General features: G+C 42.3%; 1 protein-coding gene across 7 annotated transcripts in view; it reads left to right on the forward strand.

The window, feature by feature from the left end:
- Nucleotides 1-1717: 1717 nt before the first annotated feature.
- Nucleotides 1718-26500, forward strand: part of AASDH (aminoadipate-semialdehyde dehydrogenase) — a 59301-nt gene continuing 34518 nt past the window's right edge. For 5 of the 7 annotated variants that reach the window (XM_084625701.1, XM_084625702.1, XM_084625697.1 and 2 more), the window contains exons 1-10: nucleotides 1738-1822; nucleotides 3258-3340; nucleotides 3502-3643; nucleotides 5453-5702; nucleotides 8210-8330; nucleotides 9866-10206; nucleotides 11717-11909; nucleotides 19651-19892; nucleotides 24006-24112; nucleotides 25044-25216. In XM_084625701.1, the coding sequence (XP_084481827.1) occupies nucleotides 5476-5702; nucleotides 8210-8330; nucleotides 9866-10206; nucleotides 11717-11909; nucleotides 19651-19892; nucleotides 24006-24112; nucleotides 25044-25216 (1404 nt within the window). In that variant the 5' untranslated portion in view covers nucleotides 1738-1822; nucleotides 3258-3340; nucleotides 3502-3643; nucleotides 5453-5475. Of the gene's footprint in view, nucleotides 1823-1853; nucleotides 2464-3257; nucleotides 3341-3501; nucleotides 3644-5452; nucleotides 5703-8209; nucleotides 8331-9865; nucleotides 10207-11716; nucleotides 11910-19650; nucleotides 19893-24005; nucleotides 24113-25043; nucleotides 25217-26500 lie in introns of those variants that run through there. The other 2 variants (XM_084625698.1, XM_084625699.1) reach the window with 2 other exon arrangements.

Raw genomic sequence — 26500 nt, forward strand, 5'->3', positions numbered from 1 at the left:
CTAAGCTGATCTTAACACTTTCAATGCCTTTATAAACTTAAATGCTCTCCCCTTTGATCAGCGCTTCAGTCGCTTGGTGTGGTGGCTGTAGCTCTCTCCCTTTTATCATGTTCGTTCTTCCCTCTTAGCTTTGCCCCCTCCCCTCCACGCCTGCGCCGCCCCCCCCCCCCCCAGTGTCTGGTGAGCATGTCTGGTGAGCATTACTTCATCGCATTCCAAACTGACCAAAGGAAGGGTGGTGACTCACTCAGAGTCCAACAGATCCTTTTGTTGCCTAGGCCAGTGTCCTTTGTTCCTGTGAGGCTGGGCCCCAGGTTTGTCCTATACATGCCCTGATGAGGTGGGAACTGCCCCTCTGCTGCTGGACAATATTTGCCTGGGCTTGCTTTAAGCCATGAGGACACATTTTCAGCCTCAAACTTATATATATTACCATAACAATGCTCAGTACATCATGAGCCTTCTGAAGACACTTGCCATGAAAAACTTTGCATTAGACACCACACAACCATAAGGATGAACTTGGGTGTGCTGGGTGTTCCCCCAAGATACAGAACATCGCAACTGTGCATTTTAAAATGTAAAAATATGACTATAAAGGGCTATCATAGTATCAGCCTCTGCATTTAGAGGCAAAGGTTTTGACTTTCACTTGTGGTTTACTCCAGCCTAAGAAAAATCAAGACCACACTGTTTCTTGTTCAGTGCATGGTATGGTAGCTTACTTGTATGCAGTTAAAATTGCTTCCTAAACTTTTTCCCTTACAAGTTTCTCATTTTATTTCCTTCCACATACACATTTTCCTCTGACACTGTTCATCTATCAAAATAAAGGAGACTCCTTTGCAGTGGATTCTGCTGACCGGTCAATATTTTTTATGGTGTTCCCTCTTTTCAAACATACCAAGAATCTGCATCAAAGTCCTGATTCATTCCCCAGCAGTTACTTATATATAGCCAAAAGTACTTTAAATTTTTTAAAAACATTGATATTACACTCCTAAAACTTTTTCAGTTTAGGTACAGTGTCACTGGTATTCAATCAACTAAAAATAATTTCCTGCAGCCTGAAGTTCTAGCTACTTGTCATTTCCTATGTCAGCTTGGAGTGTGGTTTTTTTTTTAAGAGCCAGAACTGTAAATAGCAGACACAAAAGATCATGTTTCGCATAGACATTTTATTACACTTTTTCCAAGAGTGACTGTTGAGTCAAGACACAGGGTGAGTGAGGTACTATCCGTTAGTGGCGGCTGATGCCTCCCAGTGCGCTCCGAGCCAGCAACGCGCATGCTCCGGGGGGGGGCACTCGCTTGACTAAACCCTACCTCCCCTCTAAACGAGCGGAGAGCTGCGGACTGTCCTATCTCCGCCGCGCGGGGGGAGATGGTTTATCCCCGATCACCAGGAATCTCTCTCAGTAGAAAGAAAAGGAGTACTTGTGGCACCTTAGAGACTAATAAATTTATTAGCGCATAAGTTTTCGTGAGCTACAGCTCACTTCAGAGGTTGGTGTTGAGCTGTCCGCTCCAAGGCCCGCCCCCCCCCCGCTGCTGGAAGAATGGAACAGCCCGACCCTGGAGCCTCAGCATCCAATCAAAATGCAGCTACTAACCAATGCGAACACCGCTGCGCTGAAAGAGCTCCGCCAATCCGAAGCTGCCTAGAAGGAGCCTATCGGAAAAAGAGCTTCATTCAGCCAATCAAAAGTGGCGGATTGCTGTTGCTGCGTCAAGACTGGGGGCGAGCCTAGGGCGTTCCTTAGCTGCCGCCGCTCAAGGGCGTCGCGGCGGCGGCAGCAGCCTTGGAGAGCGGCGAGCGCAGGTGGGTGCGAGCTTCGGCGGCTGCTCTCGGGCAGGTGTCGGCGGGGGGAGCTGGCCCGGTGGGGGTGGTGGAAACGGACCGGGGCACTTGGCTAAACCGCTGCTGGGGCTGAGGGTTGTAGCCGCCTTCGTCCGAGCGCAGCCTCTCCCCTCACGCACCCGGCTGTCGGGGTCCCTAGGACCCCGGGCGGGGGTACCCTGCGTGGGCCAGAGGAGCCGTGGGCGGTAGCCAAGGCGCTGGGTCCCACCGCGGCCGGCGGGAGATTTAAACCGCTCTCGGGGAAGAGGCTGGCCCAGCGTACCCGCCCCTCAGCTGTGAGAGGACACGGTGGGTGCGGGGACCCCAGCCTTGGCGCTCCGCGGAGCCGCTCCGCCCTGAAGAGGAGCTCGGTGGTGCTGGGAAGCGTGTCGCCGACAGGCCGTACTACCTCACCCACCTCGTCGCTCTCGTCTGCGGGGGCCCTGGGGCTGCTATCACCTGCAGAGTCTGGGCTGATGTGAGGTGCGTCCGAGGGAGACTGCCGTTCCCAGCGTGTCCTGCTCTGTTTCCTGCGCTTGGATCCAGATATGCTGGGATGTGTGCCCTGGACGTCCTTCTCGGAGAGAACAGATGTGTTTAACCATCTTGCTAATTGTTTTGAGGTCTGTCAATAAATCGAATAAATAACAATCAACCAACGCTCTTTGCTTCAATAAATAATCAGCTTTAATCCAAGTATATTTCTAATTTCTACAGTATATTTTTGATGTAATGAGCAATGCTGATTGTGTCATACATTTAGGTAGTTAAATGTCATTTTGAAGCGTATTCTTGTGCTAGTTTTACAGGTCATGGTTACTTTTGTCCAACCAGGTTGCAAAAACATTTATTCCTAGTTTAAGATGTGTGCGCTTGCAAGTAATCTGGTGATATATATTATTTTGGAAAACAATGGTTTATATAAACATATTGTAACATATAAAATGGAGTGATAGCCATTAGCACTGGAAGTTTGTGGCTTTGGTTACAAAAATATATTCCCTCTGTATTTTAAAAGGCAATGCCAACTCAACATTGCTAACAATTCCATAAACAATAATTTCCTCCTTGTCCCCTGTCAATTTTTGTGGTTTTAAATTCAAATTTTTCCTGGTTTTTCAAAAATGTTACTGTGTGAAAGATCCACATACACTAAATGCTGGCAAATTCAAAATAAAACAAACTGAAGAACTAGAAACATTTTTCTCATTAATCTTAACAGAAAGCTCTTTTAGTTTTAGTGATCATGGGTATTATTTGTAAGTGTTCCTCTGCCATGTTTATAAAAATATGTTGTTTAATGTTGATAAGCACGCAAAAGCCTGTGTAGATGATTGAGGATATATGCCTCATAATATTTCTCACTATATAAGTCAATGCCTAGGCATGATAGAAAGTTTGGTTATCTTCCCTTTAGGAAATTTTAGTTTGATCTCTCCTCTAACATCGGGTCTGTTTCTGCACCCTTGAAATCGGTGAGAATATGCCACTTATTTTAAGGTGAGAGAGCCTGTTATCTTTATGTAATGTTTTGTGGTGGATATTTGTTTACAGTCAATGTAAATTGCCTGGGAGTGGAATTACAACCTGCAGGAAAACTCCAGCAGTTATTTAACAATAATTGTATCAACTCTTAAGTTTTCTTGTTTGTTTCCTTCAAGCTCATGCAGAATTTCAGCTTGATGACATTGAACATATGTGGACAATTGTGATTAAAAAATAACCGAATTTGTGCAGTTATAAACATGTCGAAGAGTTTGTCATCAAATATTTGGAAGTAGAATCTATGTATCCTTCATAACAGTAAGTAAATGATACATATGTATGAGGAAAACCTAGGAGATTTGGTTTTGAAAGCACTTTCCTGTTTTTAATACCACAAATCTTCACTTTTATTTAAATGGCCTTAAATTACCTCTTTAAAAACTTTGATCTCTTCGCTCCTTGGTGCACGGGATTGCTTTGTTTTTGAGAATTGTACGTGGTTCTTCTGCAGCAGTACACATCACTAATACTTAAGGTCAAATTCTGCTCACCTAATTTATATGCGAAGTCATATTAAAATCAATAGGACTGCTTGCACAAGTAAGGCAAACTGAACATAGTCCCTAATCAATGCAGACAGCTGGGCTCCTTGCAGTTTTTTAGTTGTTTTTCATTATTTTGTTTTACCATGCCCACACACGTAATAAGATCTGCACAGAGAACACACAGAAGCCAGGCCCCAACCCATAAGTAGGGCCCTACCAAGTTCATAGTCCGTTTTGGTCAATTTCATGGCTGTAGGATTTTAAAAATAGTAAATTTAATGATTTCAGCTATTTAAATGTGAAATTTCAGTGTTGTAATTGTATGGGTCCTGATCCAAAAAGGAGTTGTGTAGGGTGGGGCGTGTTGCAGTACTGCTACCCTCACTTCTGTGCTGCTGCTGGGGGAAATGCTACCTTCAGAGCTGGGCAGCAGGAGAGCAGCAGCTGCTGGTTGGGAACCTAGTTCTGAAGGCAGAACTGTCAGCATCACTAGCGCAGAAGTAAGGATGGTATGGTATTGCCACCCTTACGTCTGCGCTGCTGCCTGCAAAGCTGGGCCCTCAGTCAGCAGCCACTGCTCTTTGGCACCCAGCTCTGAAGTCCGCGCAGAAGTAAGGGTGGCAATACTGCAATCCCTCTAAAATAACCTTGTGACCCTATGCAATTCCCTTTTGGGTCAGGCCTCCCAATTTGAGAACCGCTGGTCAACCCCATGAAATCTGTATAATATAGAGTAAAAGCACAAAGACACGATTTCACGGGGGGGGTGAGATCAGATTTCACAGTCCGTGATACGGTTTTCATGGCAGTTAATGTGGTAGGGCCCTACCCATAAGATCTCACACTGTAAAAATTGACTTGTCATACAAATGTGGTAATTACGTACTTGAGGAATGTGGGAAAGAAGGATTACTAAAATAGTGATGTCTACAGTCCTTGTTAGAGAAAAACAGAACATTGAACTCTTGCCAGGTAAATAAAGGGGAAACTAATTTATATTGTGAGTGTTTGTAATGTTTATGTGCAGACATACTCTGGTGAAGAAATCCTGGCTTCATTGAAGTCAGTGGGAAGACTGGGATCTTTAAATTTTATTTCTTTAAAACGAGTATTTCAGTTTACCTCTAAAGGATCCAAAATACACGTTTTATAAACACAAGCTTTTACAAAACTGAACACCAGTAGAAGTGGTTTCCTTTTAAACAAATCCAATAGAAAGTACTTCTTTCCGTTCCCCCCTCAAAAGTAAAATAATTTCCTCCAGCGTTTGCAATCTAAGCATTGCATTAGAGCATAAAAACCTGAGTGGAAATTGAATAGACTTTTTTTAATTGTTCTAATTTTAAAAGTAAGCAAATAGTAAAATAAAAAACATTTAAAATTCAGATTAAGGTTTGTAATATGAATAACTTTTTGTTAAATGATATAGTCTTTAATTGGGCACTGTCGCTTTAAATAGCTTTTAGAAGAAGTGTCATGCTGTTTTCTTGGATTTCTTTTTCACTAGACTAAGCTGCCTTTTATATTTATAATGTTAATAAAAGATTACAATGAATTCTGATTATTATTTTTATCTGTTTAGGGACTGAAGATTATGCACCTAAAATGACTCTTCAGGAGATGGTGCATCAGGCAGCCAGCCTGTATTCTGATAGAAAAGCAGTATGTTTTGATGAATGTAATAAGCCTCCAGTTTTCTACACTTACAAGGAGGTTGTTAGTCTTGCCACAGAATTAACGGTTTTCCTGCAACACTACTGTGATCACAGAGGAACATTTGAAATAGGCCTGTACTGCTATCCTGGAATAAATTTACCATCTTGGATTTTAGGGTAATACTTCTATTTTACCTCTTGTCTTCTCTATAGTCAGTCTACACTAAAGAATTTTTTTTTTTAAATCAACAAACTTCAAAACCAGTGGAGCACTAGTAGCTAGACCCATATTAACTGATTTTATAAACTGGTTTAGCTGAACTGTTTGGAATGTTATGCATCCTTATTGCTGTATTGGTAAATCCAAGGGGGGTGTGGTGTGGTGTTTTTTCTTGTAAAAAAAAAAAAAAAAAATTCCAGAGCACTTTGGCTTGTGGCTCTTAGATTCGCTAGCAAAGCTATTAGAACTTTTAAGTTCCCTGTACCAGTGCATATCTACGTAACTGTCCATGAATATGCAGCACATCTTTGTTTAAATGCATATCTACAGACAGAAGCATATAGTCTAATTTATATGGTGTTTTTTTTTCCAGACAGTCATACCTCTGTTCAGTTAACTCCCCCCGTCCTTTTCTCCATCTCCTCGCCCCCAGCCCCGTCTCTCCTCCCTCCCCAAACAAAGGTACTAATTCAGAATTAAGGCTAGGTCCAAATTTCAGGCTTTAAATCCATCTGATTTGGCTGTAGCCTGATTGCTTTGGATCTTTTCTCTAAAAGAAAATCTAGAAAATGAAATGCAGAATTAAGTTGGAACAATAAGGACACACGATTAAAATAACAAATAGTGAGGAAATGTAAAAGTTGAGGCTTCAGCACTGTCAGTTCAAGAATATTGCACATAAGCACTATTCCCTTGTTCCCTTGTTTTCTGGTTAACTAGTTTAAAATGTTACCATATACATCAGAAATAGGCTTGAAAGAATACGATTTTTGTCAGTAAATGTCAGTAGACGTTTGATTTCACTCTTCATATTAAAAAGATGATACAATATTTCCATAGATCACAATCAACATTTACAGACAGGCAAAGTAAGAAAAATGCTGCTTGAGAACATATTAGAGTCAAAATCCAGTGATTTAGACTTATGAATTAGGCTTGTTTACAAACGGACTAGTGAATAAATATTAAAAACAGGTATGATTTGTTGATTTAAGTATACTTTGTATATTTTGACATGGGGTGTTGGCAGTTTGTGTATTAACAGTTTATAAAGCTTTAACTTTTTGAATCTCAACATCAGTTATTCAGCTGTCTTACCATTGCCCCATAATTTCCCAGAACTGTGAAAATATAAATAGATTTTAAAAAATGCTTAAAACCCATAATTTTATGTAATTGTGAAAATTTAAATTGATCTAAAAATGCCTACAAATAAACAGACATCTGTCAAAATCGTAACAAAATAAAAATTGTATTCTTCCAGGCCTAATCATAAAATATATCAAACGTATGGATTGTGCAATACAGCTAAAGTCATGTGACTGCTGGAATCTTAACTTTTGCACTTCCTAAATCTCTGTTTTAACTGTGTGTCACAACCATAACATTTTATTAACATGTGACCAATGTGTGCAGCAGTGGACACAATTCTTGGTGCTTTGGGAGGCATTATGCTACACATGCATACTGAGTGACAAGTGCTTAAAGGTTCCATTGGCTTCACCAATATAACTTGTAAGTTCCTTGACCAATGAGTGTGTACTTGCACCTTTAGATTTAATGGCATTTTCTCCTGCACATGCTCAACTTCACTGATGGAAAGCAAGAAAACAGTGAGTTAAAACAGGCTTTATGTACTGAACCTGTTTTGCTCAGGCTCTTAGAGCAACTGCTGATCCCTTTATATGCTCTTTCTGCCAAATTTGGCTGGTTTTGTTCATGTAGTGTTTTACACCAGCTATCCCTTGTTCTGTTAGTGTGATGAGAATTAATTTGTAAGGGAAAGCCAAATAGAAATAGATTGATTTATTTCAAAAATGAAACCTCAGATTTTAAAAACCCGATTAATATACCATCAGTTTTATTAATCTGGATGCTCAGGCTTTTTGATAAAGACAAAAAGCCAAGAATTCTTATTTGGTAAATTAAGCCACTAGGTGGTTCATATGCACAGTAGTGATAATAGTAGGCACTGAAGAAACACAGCAGTATAAAAGAAGCATAACTGATGACAGTGGGATGATACTTATATAATCTCTTCCCTAAAACAAAGACAGATATAACTCAAATCTTCACAAGTCAGATCTCATGAACAAGTGAGAATAAAACTGATGTTCCTAGCATGTATTATGTATCTGCTCCATGTACACATGTGCTACATGTTGTACCCAGGCCTTGGAGGAAGAGGAGCGAGCAGCGGGGGATGGGGGAGCCTCAGGGAAAGAGGTGCAAGCAGGGGCTGGGCCACAATCCAGGCTCCGGCGGGGGCTCCCCCACTTCTAGGGAGCTTCTGGCGCTTGCGTTTAAGCCTCCCCAAATGGAAGACTCACATTCCGCCTGTGTCTGGAAACTAAGGGATCTTATAGCATAAAAGAAGCATCTGTGGAATTTATGTAAAACTTAAGATATATTTTTAACTCTCTTTTACAATGCTATTAATTGACTTGAATTTTTGCCTTGTTAGAATCCTCCAAGTTCCAGCTGCATATTCTCCTCTTGATCCAGATGCACCACCAGTATTATCTACCTATTTTATGAAGAAATGTAACCTCCAGTATATCCTTGTTGAGAATGACAAAATAAATGTAAGTGTTAAGAATACTAAAAGGAACATTAAAATGAGATTTAGAAAATTGCAGCAGTTGAGTTAATTGCCTTCTATTTACCACATGCTCAGATGTAATTGTCTTCGTTTTGACAGCGAGTGGTTTTCAAGCTGTTCTGCAGTGGGTCAAGAACATGAGTCTCAACCTTAGGGGAGACTGTTAAGAAACAGGGCACAAACCCCAAATTGGCTTGGAGTTCTGTACTTAGATTTCTCCAACCAATTATCAGGTGTAAACGCCTCTGGCACTATTACAGTCTTAATGTGGAGTGACAGTCTCCTTGGGTACCACCCATTTAAGCTTGCCTTTGTGATAGATGGTCTCTTACACACAAAGTCACAACAGTATTACTGGTTTCTCCCAGTCCCAAAGGATGAGTGACTTACCCAAGGTTAGTTGCACTTTAGATCTCACACCAAAGACAGTGCTTGTAACCAATCCTATAATAACAGATCTAGAGATTTATTAAGTAGGAAAAGGAAATAGAGTTATTTACAAAGTTAAAGCAGGTGAACACGCACAGAAATGTTAGTCTTAAGTTTCAAAGAGTAATAGAAGCTTCTATAATAAGAAAACTCTATATGTCCCCTAGTGTCTTCTGTGAGCTGCCAATGAGCTAATGGGAGGAATTCACTTACATGTCTCCTCTTCCTGGGGGGTGGGGTGGAATTGGCAAAGTCTTTTGACCTCTGATATTCCACAGTAGTTCCTCTGGTGTGGTTGGGCCTTGTTTATTGGACAGACACCCCCTGTTTGAGACTACGGCCTGGTATATACTAGGAAATTAGATTGGTATAACTACATGACTCAGGGTTATGAAAAATCCATACCCTGAGTGACATAGTTAAACCAACAACCCCAGTGTAGACAGCACTAGATAGGTCAAGAGGAGAATTCTCCTGTTGAACTACTACCTCTCGGGGGACAGGAGGTTCCAGCTCTATGTTTGTCGGTGTTCCGTTGAGACCTAGAGGCCTTGGTATGAGCTAGCACCTGGTTTGCCAGCATGACAATGGTGATCTACCTTGGTTTTACACAGACATTTTCAGATAATGTGAAGTACCCGGATGCTTTTCTCTAGACATCACCTTATTTTCCGGTTCACTTATTCACTTCCATGGTTTTGTAACACATTCTACAATGGTGGGTATTGGTATTCAGGAACCCTTGCAGTATTCCTCCCCTATAGGTGTTGCACATCAAGATGGAATGCAGAGCTCTTTGAGGAAACTTCCACAACATCTAATTTACTACTGATTATTAGATCGTCATTTTTATGAGTATTAAATTCATCCACAATTTTTAAAAAAAGAGTGAGCAGCTGCTTTCTGAAAACCAGACTTCTTAAAGCTTTCTCAGGTTGGACTCCCAAAAGTGGAGGCGCTCAAAATCACTAGTCACTTTTGAAAAATTCGATCTTTATTGTTAGTAGTACAATGTGAGAATGGAGACAGTAAAACTGTGCACTGAGCTTTGCCTTTAACTTGCTTGTAAACTATTTTATTCTCTTACAGAAATTCAAAATATCCCATGCTGGCTGGTTTTACCAGAGTTCTTTTGCAATAGATCATGTTGGTTTAACTCTTTTCCAAATTAATTGGAATGATGTTGATGTAAATCTGCTGTTAGATGGCGCAGAAGACAAAACTGGAATCTCCAAAGCTACAAGTAATTGGGAGACAGATTACGTAGCTGACCTGGACCAACTTAAAGCAAAGACATCACAAAGGGGGTACATGGATGTCAGGCAGCAACATTCTTTGGCATACATCTTGCATACGTCAGGAACTACAGGGATCCCCAAAATAGTCAGAGTACCTCATAAATGTATTGTGCCAAATATTCTTCATCTTCAGTAAGTTCACTTTTCAAAGGACTGACAATTAGGGGCCAGATTTTCAAAATATCTTAATATCTAACAGTGCTTGTATTTGTTTGTCACTGATAGCTATAGTCTTGCTTTATTTTGTGAATCACCTCACTGGAGGTGATCTTCACTGGTCTGCAAAGGAAAGGGAAAAATTGCAAAAGCTAGCTGCAGCTGAGTAAGTATATAAAGCCAAGACTTGGTGCCCTTTTGAAAGTGTTATTAACTTGAAAGTAATCATATTTTACGTTCACAAAGTACATTGCAAAATAAGGTGATTACAAAAGTGTGATTAAGGGGGGATTGTGCCAAAGTCTAGTATCAGATATGGCTTTGAACTACCAGGAATGACTGAGGCAAGAATAACTTCAGTACAGTAGAAGTACTCTTCACAGATTCATTTGGCAAACAGTTGAAGCCAACTGGAGTTGAAGACCCACATGCTCTGGGTCTAACTGATTGCCATATTTGGGGTTGGAAAGGAATTTTCCCCTGGGTCAGATAGGCAGAGACCCTGGAGGGTTTTCGCCTTCCTCTGCAGCATGGGGCACAGGTCACATGTTGGTTTAAACTGGTGTAAATAGTGGATTCTCTGTAACTTGAAGTTTTTAAACCATGATTTGAGACTTCAGTAACTCAGCCTGAAGGTATGGGTCTATTACAGGAGAGTGTAGGTGAGGTTCTGTGGCCTGCAATGTGCAGGAGGTCAGACTAGATAATCATGATGGTGCTTTCTGGCCTTAAATTCTATGAGCTGCCATTGGGGGGAGGGTGTGTGTGTGGGTGGGTGGCTCCCCCTCTCCCTCCAAGTTTTCTTTCAGTCAGTTTCTGAATAGAATAATATTTATTACTTTTCTTGGATATTCATTATTCTTAACATGCTTGACCTGATTTCATTACTCCCATATATCATGTTGATCATAATACAGACATTTTATTGCTGGTACTCTAAATGAAATAAATACAGAAACTTCAAAGTTGAACTTGTGATTCTCAGATACCTCTTTCCACCTCTCATATAGTAATTATTTTCCTCTGTAAGTCCTAATTACTGTTCTAGCTTTCTTGGCTTTTCTTTGTTCTGGTAAATACCTGCTGGAAAATACTAGTAATGAAAACACTGCTAGCCCAATACGGAGTGCAGCTATAGAGCGGTACTGATGAATGAGCACAGACCATTCAAATCTGCACAGAGCTTCCTCCCCAGCATGCAGAAGGTAGATGCAGATGCCTTTCTGAAGGACATGCTCTAGCACAACCAGAAGTTACGGGTTTGAAGATGCAAGAATCACTTGGTGAAATTCTCCTGTGTATGCAGGCAGTTATACTAGATGATGTTAATGGTCCCTTCTGGCATTAAATTTTTATTAATCTGGGTACAGATGTTATGCCATACAAGTGCTCCAACTCAGGACCCCTTCTGTTTTTAAATAATGCCAACCAGTTACCAGCATTTATATGCACCAGGCTTAATAACTCTGGCCTTTTTTTGTTTTAGATCCCTATTTAAGATCACACCAGATGATATGCTGTTCATGGCCTCACCTCTGACGTTTGATCCATCTGTAGTTGAGTTGTTCGTTTCTCTGATAAGTGGAGCCTCTCTGCTTATAGTACCAAACCCCATAAAAATGATGCCTCTGAAGTTGTCTGCCGCTCTTTTTCACCGTCACAGGGTCACAGTATTACAGGTAGGCCATTCACAATGGGGTCCTGTTGAGATACAAGGGATGTATTTTGTGTCGTCTTCTTTGTTTGCCTGTGTGTGCTGCTGCTTCATGATACCAGACAGTAACGATAAAGAAGTTTTTCCTGCAGCATCAGTTCACCTTTGGTTTTTATGCACCTGTTATCCTCTTTGCTACATAGTACTAGAGCTTCATAAAGATAAGAAATTACCATTTGAAAGGATTGTTCTCAGTGATGTATGACAGATGAGATTGGACTGAAGCCAAGGCTGACATTCAGCTGAAGGCTCCTGCTAATTATGTAGCTTTTTAATTTCTTCTGACATTCACTCTGGCACCAAATAATGGGCTTGATCTTGCAGCCCTAAGTAATTCTTAATCATGGAAATAGACCTGTTGCCAGAAACGCGATAAACTAAAGTACCCCTCAATAGTGCCATTTATAACATGATAAAGTGTGAGTAATAAGAAACAGAATGGTTATTTCCTCAATAAGTTTGGCTATTTATAAGCTGTTAGCTCACCCAAGATTGCACTGGCTTCCTTTCCTGTGTGTGAGAGAGAGAGAGAGCTACTCCTGTGTGATCTGAATTTTAACAGACTAAAATCTAATTTGCCTATGAAGTATACTAGAAATAAGTCTTTTGTAATCCTTACTAACTGAATAAGCCGAATTGTATGTTCTGTGGTACGATATGGTACTATGCAAAGGCTAATACTTGAGTAAAAAACTTCAAAAATATCTGCTCTTGCGGGAGAGGTGGATCTATGTAAGTTGTTCTCATGAATCTAAAACTTGAAGCAGAATGTCTGTTTTATCTATAGGCAGTAATATGTTAATAGTCTGGTTAGTGAGGAGTATCCATTATTGAAACAACACAGCCTCTTAAAGTGACAGGCTTTTAATTAACGTTGCAACTGCAATACTTTTACTAGCCAGACACACAACCAGCATAGGAAAAGGTATTTTCTTGTTCAGTTCTGTCTCCAGCCTCACTATCTTCCCTCCAACTCCCAAGTCATTTTTTTTAGCCTTCCCTCCTGCATGCACACACTCTTTTTAGAGATTTCCTTCTCTCCTGGAGAAAAGTGATTGTGGGTGTAAATTCAGGTTTACTTAACAATTAAGTGAAGACACCACAGCAAAAATAATCCAGCTGTTACAAAATATTAATGGTCAGGTCCTCTTACTTCTGCTCTGTTTACAATGGAGGGAGTAAGTAAAATCCTGGTACTACAGGATACTTCTACACAGAGGGGGAAAAAAAAAAAGACCCACAGCAGTGAGTCATGCCATGTGTAGACATACCTACAGACTCTTTTCTGGCACACTAAAACATCTTGACCACTGTCTTGCCTGATGTTTTTAGATGGTTTTTTTCCTGGCCTATTTCTCTTAAGTTGTAACCATAATTAGCAAGTCAGATGTTTCTTAAGCAGCTGAACTGTTTTTAGGGTTGATGGTGGTTGAGTCATTTTGATAAGAAGCTTTTAATTTGCATTTCCTTGAGTTTAATCACTATCTTGATCAGTAAAGGGAAGGGCCCTTAATGAAATAAATGACACTCTAGGGCTTAATTGATGATTAATTTCTGTGATAGTGTTTCTCAAACTTCAAGGCTGCTGTCCCAGGTATAAATCCAGGTATATTATGTTCCTTGCATTTCCCCTATCCACCAAACAGGTTACCTTGTCAAAGAAGGAAATCAAGCCAGTTTGGCATGATTTGTTCTTGGTAAATATATGCTGGGTGCTAGTGATCACCTCTTCATCCTCCAGGTATTTGCAAATGGAGTATTTTATACATTGCTCTAGTAGTGTCCCATGTATCAAGGTCAGGCTGACTGCACTATAGTTCCCCGGCTCCTCCTTTTTCCCCTTTTTAAAGATGGGCACTATGTTAGCCCTTCTCCAGTCTTTTTGGGAGCTCTCCTGTCATTCATGAGTTTGCAAATATTATTGGCAGTGGCACCGGCTTTCTTCAGCTAATTCCTTGAGCACCTTTGGGTGAATAGCATCAGGCCCTGCTGACTTAAATTAATTCAAATTAGTCAGAAGATCTGATTTGTTCCTTACTTATCCCAATCCGCATCTCTTCCCCTTTATTGTCTGTAACTTCGCTTGTAGGTCAGTCATGTTATTTTTTGTAAGAAGACTGCAGCAAAGTAGGCATCAAGCAACTCCACTTTCTTATTTTCTGTTACCAACTCACCTTCTCCATTGAGCAGCAGGCCCATGCCATCCCTGATTTTTTTTTTTTTTTTTTTTTTGTCTGACATATCTGTAGAATCTCTTGTCTCTAACATTTCTTGCCAATTATAACTCATTCCTTGCCTTGTCTTGGCTGCTGATCAGATAATTTAATAGCATTGTCCATTCAGCCCACGCATGCACCTCCCCTCCTCCCATGCTCTGCCATCTTCTATAGAATTGCTAATTGGTTCTCTAGCTCCCTTTTAGAGCTCCCTTTTTTGCTCCTTTATCTTTTATTTAATAATAAAAAAACTTTGTTTTTCATCGACCTCACCCCATCTAGGGACCTCCCTGGACACAGGGTATACATGGTTCACCGGGCTTTAAGAAGTGTCTCAGTTGCAAAGAATCTATCCCAGTGAGTGATGGTCATTCTCAGTGTGTCCACTGCTTGAGAGAGAACCACATCCCCAAGAAGTATGGTTTATGCCAACAATTGAAACCCAGATCCAGAAAGGATAGAAAACAGAGACTTAAGCTTCTCCTAATGGAAGCGGCCCTCCAACCACCATCCTTGCCACGCCAAGACTCTGGACATCAGGAATCCTCACTGCAACCCTCTGAGGTGAGCCTAAGAAAACAACTATGAGCCACTCACACAAGGCTTCTAATGAAAGGGCTGTACGTCTCCACAGCAAGCCCTGATGAAGACTAAAATGATCTCTGGCTTGTTCAATATCATCGGTACCGACAGCATTGAAGCTATTTAAATCCTGTACCCAGAGCTTGCACAACACCATGCCCCCCTGAACGTGTTGGGTTGCCTAAGGACCTGATGGGCACAGGGAGGGAATCATCGGTACCAACAGGGCGTGAGAAAACAAGAGAACTTCCCTGGGGAAGGTTCCTTCAGTGCGAACATCTGAGTTGGTATGCAGATGTCGGCACTGGTTGCATGCCAGAAACCAGTGGTCTGCTCAATCATGACTGAATTGCCAACTCCTTTGGTGCAGACATTTTGGCACCTCCAATCACTACCAGTACCAATGCCTATGAAATTGCTGGACTTCTGGTACATGACAGACCTTTCAATGTCTGATGGACTGGACTCACCTATACTTGCTACAGGGATCACAGTACTGAGTCCACCGAGAGCTACAGGCTTGCCAGAGACATCATGCAATGCACCCCCATTTTCAAGTGCTGAGTCAGTGACCAAAAAGACAGTCTCCTATCGGTCCTCTTATCCACCCTACTGTACCCCTTTCCAGTATGGACCTCAACCATACCACCCCTCAGGCCCCTGGGTATGGGGAGCCATGGTACCCACCTCCAGGACCCTTCCCACCCTCTCAGTGGCTTTAATTGGACCCTTGGCAAGCACATAGACACCATGGCTCTAGCTCGGGCCTATCAGGAGCCAACGAGACACCCTCCTTCAACTGCTGCATCGAGGACATCCGAGTCCCCTGAACAGTTAAGAAAGGAACAAGAGTCTGAAGTCGAGGAGGAGGCTATGTCTCAGACTAACTTCTCCTAGTCATCACCAGACGAGACAGTGATGCCCCCTCCATCGTCATTGGCAGATGACTTCAAGCTTTTCCAGGAGCCAGCTGAGAGGGTGACAGATGCATTAAAATTACCATTACAAAAGATGACCGAGATGCACCATAAACTATTAGACATTTTACACTCTTCTGCTTCTTCTGGAGTAGCCCTCCCTATTAATGAGGCTCTCTTGGAGCTTGCCAAACTCATATGGCAGATCCCTGTATTGGTCCCACCAACATGCAAGTGGCCTGATTTAAAAAAAAAAAATTACATGCCAGCAAAAGACACTGAATTTTTCTTCTCCCACCCACCCCCTAATTTGATCATTGTGGACGTGGTGAACTCAAGAGGCCATCATCACCTGAAATCCACCCCCTATGACCGAGACTGGAAGCGCCTGTAATGGGGTGGCATCCTTGTAGATCAGGGTCAGTACAAAGATCTCACTTCTGGTACCATAATAAATCTGCCTCTCACAAGCGCCCCCTCTCTGGCAGATATGTGCCTGCAATCACTCGGTTTTGAATGGGGCAGTACCCACCTCTCGTGGGTGCCCCCTTTCTGGTTAGGTCGGAGTGTGCTTTTCTTTCAGTTCTTACAACATGGTGGGACAAACCTCTCGCTAGCGCACCCCCTTTCATTCTCCCCCCTCCCCACCCTGGCCAGTGGTTCTTTTGATGGGTCTTCAGGGACTCAGCTCTCTGGCTGAGTCACATGCTCTGTGCCCCTTTCAGGGGTATACAGTGTCTAGTTCTTTCTCATGGCCCTGGTATGGGGCTGTAGCACCAAGGCTTCCTTCCCAGAGACACTGCCTTACCTAACACTCTAATGGGTGCATCATGGTACCCTTAGTTGGTGTGTCCTTCTTGGCAGCCCTCCCAGGACACAGTTGTCAGCCAGACCAGGTGGAAAGACCCAGCAAATGCCTACACGGGAATCCTGTTTGCTCAGCCTCTCTCATCACTACTTCTTACCGCTGATGCATCCCTCATAGGATTGGGTAATCTCAACGATCTCACAGTGCAGGGCAAATGGTCTCCATCCAAGATATGCCTTCACATCAATATCTCAAACTCAGAACAGTCAGGAACGCATGTGCTCACTTCCTTCCATAGGTGATGACTTTTGGTTTGCCGGTGGGTGCCCCACCCCAGCTTCACTTCCTTCCCCCAAGACCTGCCCCACTCCACCTCTTCCTGCCCTCATTCTGCCCTCCCCTGAGTGCCTCCTGCCCACTGCTTATTCCTTTCTGCCCGCTCCTGCCTTAAGGGTGAGGTGTGAGTGTTTGGGGGGGCTCAGCTTCCCCCCCAAAACTAGCAGTTTTCAGCATATTTATACATTTTTTCATATTCTAGTTATTGAATGTGTGTCTACATTAAGATACCAATGATAATCATTATTAAAATAGTAATGAATTATATCATTACATTATCATGAATTACAATATATTAAAATCATGACGCTCAAATACAAGCTGTCTTCACTAATATCCCAGATTAAAGACATTACGTTCGCTCTGTGCTTCATACCTGTTTGGGAGCTGAGGGACACTGATGGCTGTGGGAAGAAGGTGGATGGGAGGGACAAGCAGTGGGGAGTCTTTCTCCTCTCCCTTCCTACTGCTTTCCCTGCCTCTTTCCTTCTCTCTTGTTTCTTCTCTAAGTCCTTGCTCCCCTTCTTGCTTCCCACCCATGTCCCTTTTCCTATCTCTCTCTGCTCTCCACCTCCTGGTGGTTCTGTCTAGTCCCCACCCATGCACTCAAAGCAGCAGAGGAGGTTCCCCCTCCTCGGGTAGGAAGGGTTGTCTAGTGGTTAAGGCACAGGCCTTGGGCTCAGGTTGTTCTGGGTTTGATTCTCTGCTCTGCCACAGACTCTCTGCTTAGCCTTGGGAAAGTCATTACACCTTTGTGTGTCCTAGATCCCACCTGCCAAATGGGGCTAGTGCTGACCCTGCCTCCTAGGCTAAATCCATTCATGGCTGTGTGATGATGTGGGAAATGGAGATATTTGGACTGAATTTTTCCACAGCCTGAAAGTGAGAGCTAGCTCTGCGTGGGGGGATGGCAGCGAGAGGGGCTCAGGCCAGCTCCACACAGAGGGGGGGTTCGGCACTTCAGTCCTGCAGCTTCTGCCACTAGGGTGGCTGGGGCTCTTGAGCTGGGGGCTTCAGCCCCACGTCTTCTGTCAGGGTCTGGGGCTCCTGCCCCACGCAGCTCCTGCTGGGATCCGGGGCTTCTCCTGCCTGCCCTGTGTGGCTTCTGACAGGGCCTGGGGCTTCTCTTCCCCCAAATCCGCCACTGTACCCAACTCTAGCCTAGTTGTGCTTCCTTGGGTCACCTGATGCTTGCTGTGGCTGGAGTAGAGCCTGGCTGGGAGGGAGCAACCATACAGGTGGACGCCATGGCCACCAGCCTAAGAGGTATGGGGCGGCCACAGGTGAGCAGGGGCTGTCTGCATTGCTGCTGATAGCCCAGCTCTCCTGCCCGCCCCTAACTCTAAGGCGTGTGTGTGTGTGTGTGTGTGTGAGAGAGAGAGAGATTCGCTCACTCGCCGGACTAGGGAGGCATGAAACAGTTGATCTGAGCCTGCCTGACAAACTGCTGATTGCAGCTGTGTGCGGGCTACCCATATGAAACAGCTCATCCCTGGCCACCAACAGCTGGTCATCCCAGTGGTCATCCCTATTTTTTTTTTTTTTTTTTTCCCCCATGGGTTCTCCATTCCCGGAGCACCCACGGAGTCAGCGCCTATGCTTCCTTCCACTGATCAGAGGTACACGCATACAGGTCATGACAGACAATATAGTGTGCATGTATTACATAAACCATCAAGGAGGTGCCAGATCACCCTACCTTTGTAGGGAAGCACTAAAGCTATGGAACTGATACATTTTCCACAGTGTTGCCATATTGATGGCCTACCTACTGGGAATGCACAACACGACAGTAGACAGTCTCAGCCACAAATTCCCACGCAGCCACGAATGGGAGATGGACTCAGTGATACTCTGAGACATATTCTGAGGATGGGGGGTGCTGATAATAGACTTGTTGGTTACTTACCAGAATAAAAAATGTCCACGGTACTGCTCCAGAGCAGACATCAGCCCGGACTCCACGGGAGACGCTCTCCTCTTCTTATGGCACTAGGGCCTTCTTTATGTCTTCCCCCATTCCCTCTATTGCTAAAAGTCCTGTTGAAAATAAAAAGAGAAAGCAAACATGATACTGATGGCTCCCGCGTGGCCCGGACAGACGACCCCCCCCCCCTGTACTTTGGCGTTCTCATAATAAACTCTGTGGTAGAGAAGTAACTGGGGAGGGTTTGCCTGCACGGCACTGGTTAGCCTCGTGGCAGAGCATGAGGGGGAGGCAGTGCATGTGCATGCAAAACGGACACTGCTACCAAAATTCTCAGATCAGCGGAGGGACGCAGACACACATGCAGTGGAGCACCCATGGGGACATGCATCTCAAAGAGCCACTATTACTGCACAAAGTGAGTAATTTCTTTTTAGATGTAAGTTGCACTGTATGGCCCTGATCCCACATTAGAATAAATTTGTGTGATCCTTGCTCCTGCGCAGAATTCCATGTCAATGCAGTGGGACTCCCTGTTGATGAAGGGGTTTGTATTAGTGAATCCCAAAGCAAAATCAGGGCCTGTATCATGTGGATCAACAATCAGCTGCTGTTTGACCTGCAGATAAGACCGTTTTGAAGAACTCCTTTGACTGGATAACAGTCTACACCTGTAAAATTCCACTGAAGATAATCTTCCTTTCCTTACAAACATTCTTCCTCACCACTCAGATCATTAGCAGATCTGTTCAGTACTTTGATGATGGATGTTATTGTAATCATGAATCCGTTTGGCTTTTCGTTGCATTTGGGAAAAACCTTATTGTGTGTTTGTAGGCCTGCAGTTTTCCATAACCTGTAAGAGCATAAATATCTTTGTGTGTGATGTGCTCTTTTTTTTTATTTTAAACATTGCTCAGGCAACACCAACATTTCTCAGACGATTTGGAGCTCAACTTATTAAGTCAACTGTGTTGTCTGCCAGCACTTCACTCCGTGTTTTAGCCCTCGGTGGAGAAGCATTTCCTGCACTGAATGTCTTGAGAAGCTGGAAAAGCAGGGAAAACAAAACACATGTTTTTAATCTCTATGGCATTACAGAAGTGTCAAGCTGGGCCACTTGCTACAGGATTCCTGAAGAAGTTCTTAGCTCTGATCTTCGGTGAGAAATTTCACTGTTTTGCTTGCTGCTTTGGTGCACACAAAGTGTGCAATTGTCAATGATCAAGTATTAAGGGCCCAACATTGCAAGCCCATTGGAGGCAGAATTCCCATTCACTTTGCTAGAAGTTGCATATGTGGAAGGATAACTGCTGATGAACATAGGTTTAGAAAGAGTAATGGTGCTTGGCTTTATCAATTTCAAAATGTGTTATATTTTCACCGTGGTTTCTTGGCAAGATTATTGTAAGAAGTTGACCTGAAAATCCAATAATAGATGTAGTAACAATACTTAGCGCACATATAGTGCTTTTTCATTCACTTCAAAGTGCCCTGCTAAGCAGAGAAGCATTGTTATCTCCATTTTATAGATGGGAAACTGAGGCACATACGCGTTATTTATTCCACCCATCCTTTCATTATGGCATACCTTACTGTTCAGCAGATAGTTCCATTGAAATTATTCCATGAGTAAGGGCAATAGAAATTGATCCTAACTGATTTTCTGAAGTAACTCAGGGTATGTCTACACTGTAGTTAAAAACCTACAGCAGACCAGTGCCAGCTGACTGAGGCTTGTGGGGCTGTTTAATTGCAGTGTAGATGTCCCAGTCTTGGGCTGGAGCCCAGGCTCTAGGACCCTGAGAAGCGGGAAGGTCCTAGAGGTTGGGGTGCAGCCTGAACCAGAATGTCTGCACTGCAGTTACACAGTCCAAGCCCCAGTCAGCTGGTACAGGCCAGCCGAGGGTGTAATTGCAATGTAGACATATCTTCAGAAGAAGAGCTGGGAATAGAACCAGATTTCCTGTTTCATGGGCTAGTGCGCTATCCACTGGTCACATGGTTTTCTCAATAATGAGAAGGCTGTTTATGCTGGAAGAAGTTTAACAGAGGTCATGTTAACTTTATATATATGAACAGGGGAGTCCAGCTGATATTGTTACAGTACAGAACCCAGCAGTAAAAATAAGTAAATACTATAATTAGCTTCCATCCTCTCCTCAGCGCAATGTATGATGAATTGCTAATGGTTTTCTTGGTCTCTTTGGCATGATACTTTTTTTAACCATTCTGTCAATGCTTTCTACTAGTTTCATATAATTCCTGGTGTTTGTGGTCAGGTAATTTATTAATTACAGAGGGTTTAGAAATTCCCAGAAGAGCTGTGGAAATGTTTAAGCACTGCATGATGCTCCTGACCCTCAGTTTTCATTTTGCTTTCTGAAATATGTAGCCATGCTCACACTTTCAAATTAAGTGCCCCTGTAGTTCCCCTCTATGGTCCCTTGAGGGTATTCACTTAAAGTTTCCAGCTCCCAGCTATTACCTGTCTTGGATGGAGCCCTGAGTCTTACCCTTGTGATAGGGATTTTAAGTCTGCACAGATCCATGCCTTACACTGTGATATCTCCAGGAAGCCAGTCTGCCTAAAGACAAGTGCCTGTGCTTTGCTCTCTTTCTGAGGGCTATGAACAGTGTGCTGCTATCAGTTACAAATTACCATGTATCTTTGTCTAAATAAGCACATTAAGGTAAAAGCATTACAGAGAAAACATAATAAAAACAATCATGAGATTTAAACACATAAAACATAGAATATTAGGGTTGGAAGAAACTTCAGGAGGTCATCTAGTCCAATCCCCTGATCAAAGCAGGACCACCACCAACTAAATCATCCCAGCCAAGGCTTTGTCAAGCTAGGCCTTAAAAACCTCTAAGGATGGAGATTCCACCACCTCCCTAGGTAACCCATTCCAGTGCTTCACCACCCTCCTAATGAAATAGTGTTTCCTAATATCCCATCTAGACCTCCCCCACAGTAACTTGAAACCATTGCTCCTTGTTTTGTCATCTGCCACCACTGAGAACAGCTGAGCTCCATCCTCTTTGGATACCAGAAGACATGTCAGTCTCATGGGGCTCTAGTCGGCACAAGTCTTTCTATGCTTTCTGCAAGGTCCTGTCTGTTTGTTGGATCAGAAAGAAGGCCCTGTGTCAGTTCAAGCTCATCCTTTTATGCCAAAAGCCCCTTCTTTGTCTTCTAGTTCCTGGAAAACCCATCTTAAACCAGTATAAGCAAATCACTGCAGGGGTTGGTAACTAATTTGTGGTGGTTAATCTTAGTGACGCACCTTAATTACCTCCCACTGTTTTTAGTTCTTGTACGAGTGGTGGTAATCCTTCCCCCCTGGAATAGAACACATTCATACATAAACAATTAATTTAATACAGTGGCCCTGAAAATGGGGTAGCAAACTCATTGCCTGGCATCCTTAGTTACATGTGTAACCTGTGCTAGATGTATTTTCTGAAGTCTGCTGAATACAAACAAGCATCTTCTTTTGCACAAATGATATCCCTTATTAATCTGATATAGATATAATTGGATCCTCAATAACAAATGGTGGTGATTAGTCTTAAAGTCCCATACTTTTTTATGCAAAACTCCCAGTGAAATCAGTAAAGAGCTATCTTCAAAATCTGGTGTTGCAATATGGCTTTTTATTAGGCAGTTATTTATATAAAAATAAATTCTCATTTGTGAAAAGAAAAACATAACTTCTGTAAACAAATTTGCTCATATTTCTGTTGCCTACTTGGGGTTCCAGTCTGAAGAAATTTATAACTGGCAGCAGAAATGATCTGGTGGTTTCTCTTGGAAGTCCAGCTGCCAACATTTCCCCAATGGCTGAACTTCCAAGTGAAATGTTGGCTTTCTTTCAGCCTGGCTGCTGCGCTCCAGAGGTAGCTGTGCTACTTTTAATTTCTACTTACAAAGGTGCCAGTAAATTGGGAATATTTATAACTTCTGGTTCTTGGGCCTCACTCTGCTCACTGTGTGCCACTGATGATACAATGGTTTTTCATTCCTTTTGCATCTCCTTTGCTGGTGATTCCCCTGGCATGGAGAATTCTAAGCTGCAGCAGAGCTGATATAGACTTCTCCTGCTCCATCCCCAGCAGCCCCCATTACTGGGGGCATGGTTGGAGCATGCTGTGCTCTGAGTGATGAATGGCTCCTTGGGCAGATAGTCAACCAATGTAAATTAATGGTAGGGGCCAGCAGAATACCTGCCCTAAGATCAGAGAGCTGCAGCTGACTCCTTAGGCTTCCTCCTCTCTGTGTTTTGCTTATGCTAGACACAGCTATGAATGTAGCCTCAGGGTTTTAAAGGTGATTTGCTGGAGGGGTGGATTTGTGTCTCTGTGTCTGTGGGTGGGGGGAGTGTCCTTTGTTGCTGCTTTGTAGTGTATATAGAAGACTTGGCATTTTTTTAAATAAGATTATAGTCCTAAAGTAAAAACAAGAAAAATAGTCTTGTCATCTTTGTTTTTGCTGGTGGTCTTTCAGTTCCAAGCGTGGGTGTTCTATTCTCCTTTAACAAAGAGGTCTTTTCCCCATCTGCTTGTAACACGTGTCAACTTTGAACCCACCCAACAATTTGCAAATTGCTGCAACAGAGTGGGATAGGAAAGGAGGTGAGAGGTTATTGTTGGGGACAAAGGTGCACTTCACAGAGTGCTTCACTTCACAAAGGTGCTTCTTTTCCAGTTAATCAGCAAGAGGTAGGGAATTCATTGGTGGACCAGAGTTGCAGACAGGAAATTGGGAGGAGTTGCCACAGCCCAAATAGCGGGAGTTGGTGGAGGAACTGCTAAGTGGGGGAACATGATGAGGAGGAAGCTGGATGGGGCCCCACAAATCTCACTTCACATGGGGTATGTCTGTACTGCAGTTCAGTGTATGTTTTACAGCCTGGGTACACTGACATGCACTAGCTCTGTTTGAGCTGATGCACTGAAAATAGGAGTCAAGTATCAGGGGGTAGCCATGTTAGTCTGTATCCACAAAGATAACAAGGAGTCTGGTGGCACCTTAAAGACTAACAGATATATTTGGGCATAAGTTTTCGTGGGTAAAGAACACACTTCTTCAGATGCATGGAGTCCTAAAAATAGGAGTGTAGCCTGGGGTAGCATGTTTGCAACTGCAGTGTAGACATATCCACCGACCTCTGCAATGTCTGTGGTTGGCCTGCATTTTGAATTTTTTGTTTTGTCTGCTATCTGAAGGAAAATATTTTTACTTTTACATTTTTTTTTAAATGTTTAGATTTGATTCGCCTGTGCCACTGGGATCACCATTGCTTGGAACAACAGTTGAAGTCAGAGATGTCACTGGTTCTGCAGTTCTAGATGGAGAGGGACAAGTTTTCATAGGTTCTTATATTTATTTCTCTTAATTTTTTAGTTTCAAAAAATATCTTAATGTTTTAATCTCTGTGCATTTTGTTTTCTAAAGTGCCACAGCCTGTATAACAAAACACTCTGAAATACAGAAGTGAAATCTGGTGTTTTTCTCTAGCAATGTTCTTTTTAAATTTTGTACAGTATTTAAACAATTTACCTGGCTGGATACTGATTTTTGTGATAAAACCCTGTCAAAGTTCTTTAAAGGACTGCCAGAATTATTGTTTCATACATTTAGATATTAACATCTAAAAGCCACTGCTTGTAACTTTTCAGTTTAAAACTACCTTCAGTAGTGTCATGTGCTCTTCAGTGGCGAAAGAATCCAATCTATTCTCCATAGGCCCTCTGTGCCAGCACAGTTGGTGGATGTAAACCCTCCTAGCAACACATGGTGGCTGATCCTTCTCAATTAGAAAATGCTCAGGGAATAAAAATTCCATAAATCCTAAAAAGACTGCATCACAACATTCAGAGAAATGGTTCAAGTTCTCTCATTACAGCCTGAAACAGGGTGGGGCATCTAAATTAGCAGATACCACCTTAATGGGGACCACATACTTAGCAATATAAACTGTCTTCGGGAAATCAGATTAACAGGCAAGAAATTAACATTATTTTACACACACAACCAGTTTATTTTAATGACTTGTTTTCTGCTTCCATTTGGCTCAGTATAAATAGAAGTTAGTTAACTGTATCAGTTAAATTAATTGTAGGATAGAGTCCCACTGATATTTCTGCTTTCAGAAGTTTAGTTCCAATCATTAGTGCCTTTATGTATGCCAAATGTCAACAGCTCTTTGCCAAGTTATTTTAATACTTGTAACGTTCTGAAATATGAGGTAGGACCTTCATAATTTTGTAGTTATAAGCTATAATATTACATTCTTTTGCATAGGTGGTAAAGAACGAATCTGCTTCCTTGATGATGAAGTAATTGTCCCTTTGAACACAATGAGAGAAACAGGGGACTTTGTGAGAGTGAAGGATGCAGAGATGTTTTTCTTAGGACGGAAGGACAGTCAGATTAAACGTCATGGCAAACGTCTTAATATTGAATGTGTACAGCAGGTAATATGATGTGTAGTGCTCAGAACTTATGCAATGTGGAACATTTTGGACGGAAAGCTACAGTGACTTGTTCATCAGCAAAAAAGTGCAAGAATTAATGTAGTTGAATCAAACTTTGGGTGCAGATTTTTCAAAGTGCTCAGCATTCCAACAGCTCCCATTGTTCTCAGGAATGCTACCAGATGCTGAGCTCTTTTGAAAATCTGGCCTTTGTTTATAGTTTATTTTATGCAAACTAAATCTCAAAACTAAGTATAAAGAATTTGACAACTGAAGAATACTAACGTGTGTCATTGAAAAGGATAGTGTAGTGTTTAGAGCACAAGGGTGGGCATCAAGACTCTTAAATTCTGTTCCTAATTTAAGTGGTCTGGGAAAGTCATGTGACCCCTCTTTATCTCAGTTTACCCATCTGTAAATGGGTACAATAAGTTCTTACCTCAGCCAAGTACTCTGAGGATTGATTAATATTTCTAAAGCACTGAGAACCTTGGGCAAAAGACACTATATGAGTACTAAATGTTGATTACAATTAGATCTGTAATGAGTCAAATATCAGCAGAGAGAGATTAACAGATGAAGGGAGAAGGAGAAGAAGGGATATGAAGTTTGGGAAAAGGAAGAGGATCAAATCCAAGCTGTCTTGTTAGCAGGCACAACTCAGTTGCAATCAGTGTTATTACATCAGGGCTGTGTTTGGCTAGGAAAGTCAATGAGGCAGAGAGATGTACAGTATTCTTAATGCTTGATAGCAATGATCCAAGTTCTCCCTACTGTGACCCAATGGAAATGACTGTGGAAACAGAGCCTTCTGTAGAACTAGGATTGTAACTGCATTGAATGCACAAGTAGCTCCTTACTGTCCCATAGGGCATCGTATTTATGTCTAAATTAATGTTGTATCTCTGGGGACAAGAGGATGTTTGTGGCTGAATGAAGGTATCCTTTAGTTGCTCTTGTTTTTCATAAAGTGATCAGAAGTATGTGTCTACAGAAAAAATTTAAAACTTCGTCCAATAAGATGAGGCACAGAAAAATGAAATGATTGGACCAAAGTCTACCCTTAGTTACAACTGGTTCAATTTAATTGCATTCAATTGGATGATACAAATGTAAGTGAAGGCAGAATTTGGCCCACTGAGTCCATTCCTTAATCTTTTCAGTAGGAGCCATTTTTGCTGTCTAACCCAGAAAGCTCATCCTCAAGGATGTTCCAGATTGTGCCCTCAGTTCACATCAGTGCATCTGATGTTAGGTATCTGACTCGAACACATACAATGACAT

Source organism: Lepidochelys olivacea (genome assembly GCF_965140295.1).
Source record: "Lepidochelys olivacea isolate rLepOli2 genome assembly, chromosome: 4".
Classification (NCBI taxonomy): Eukaryota; Metazoa; Chordata; order Testudines; family Cheloniidae; genus Lepidochelys; species Lepidochelys olivacea.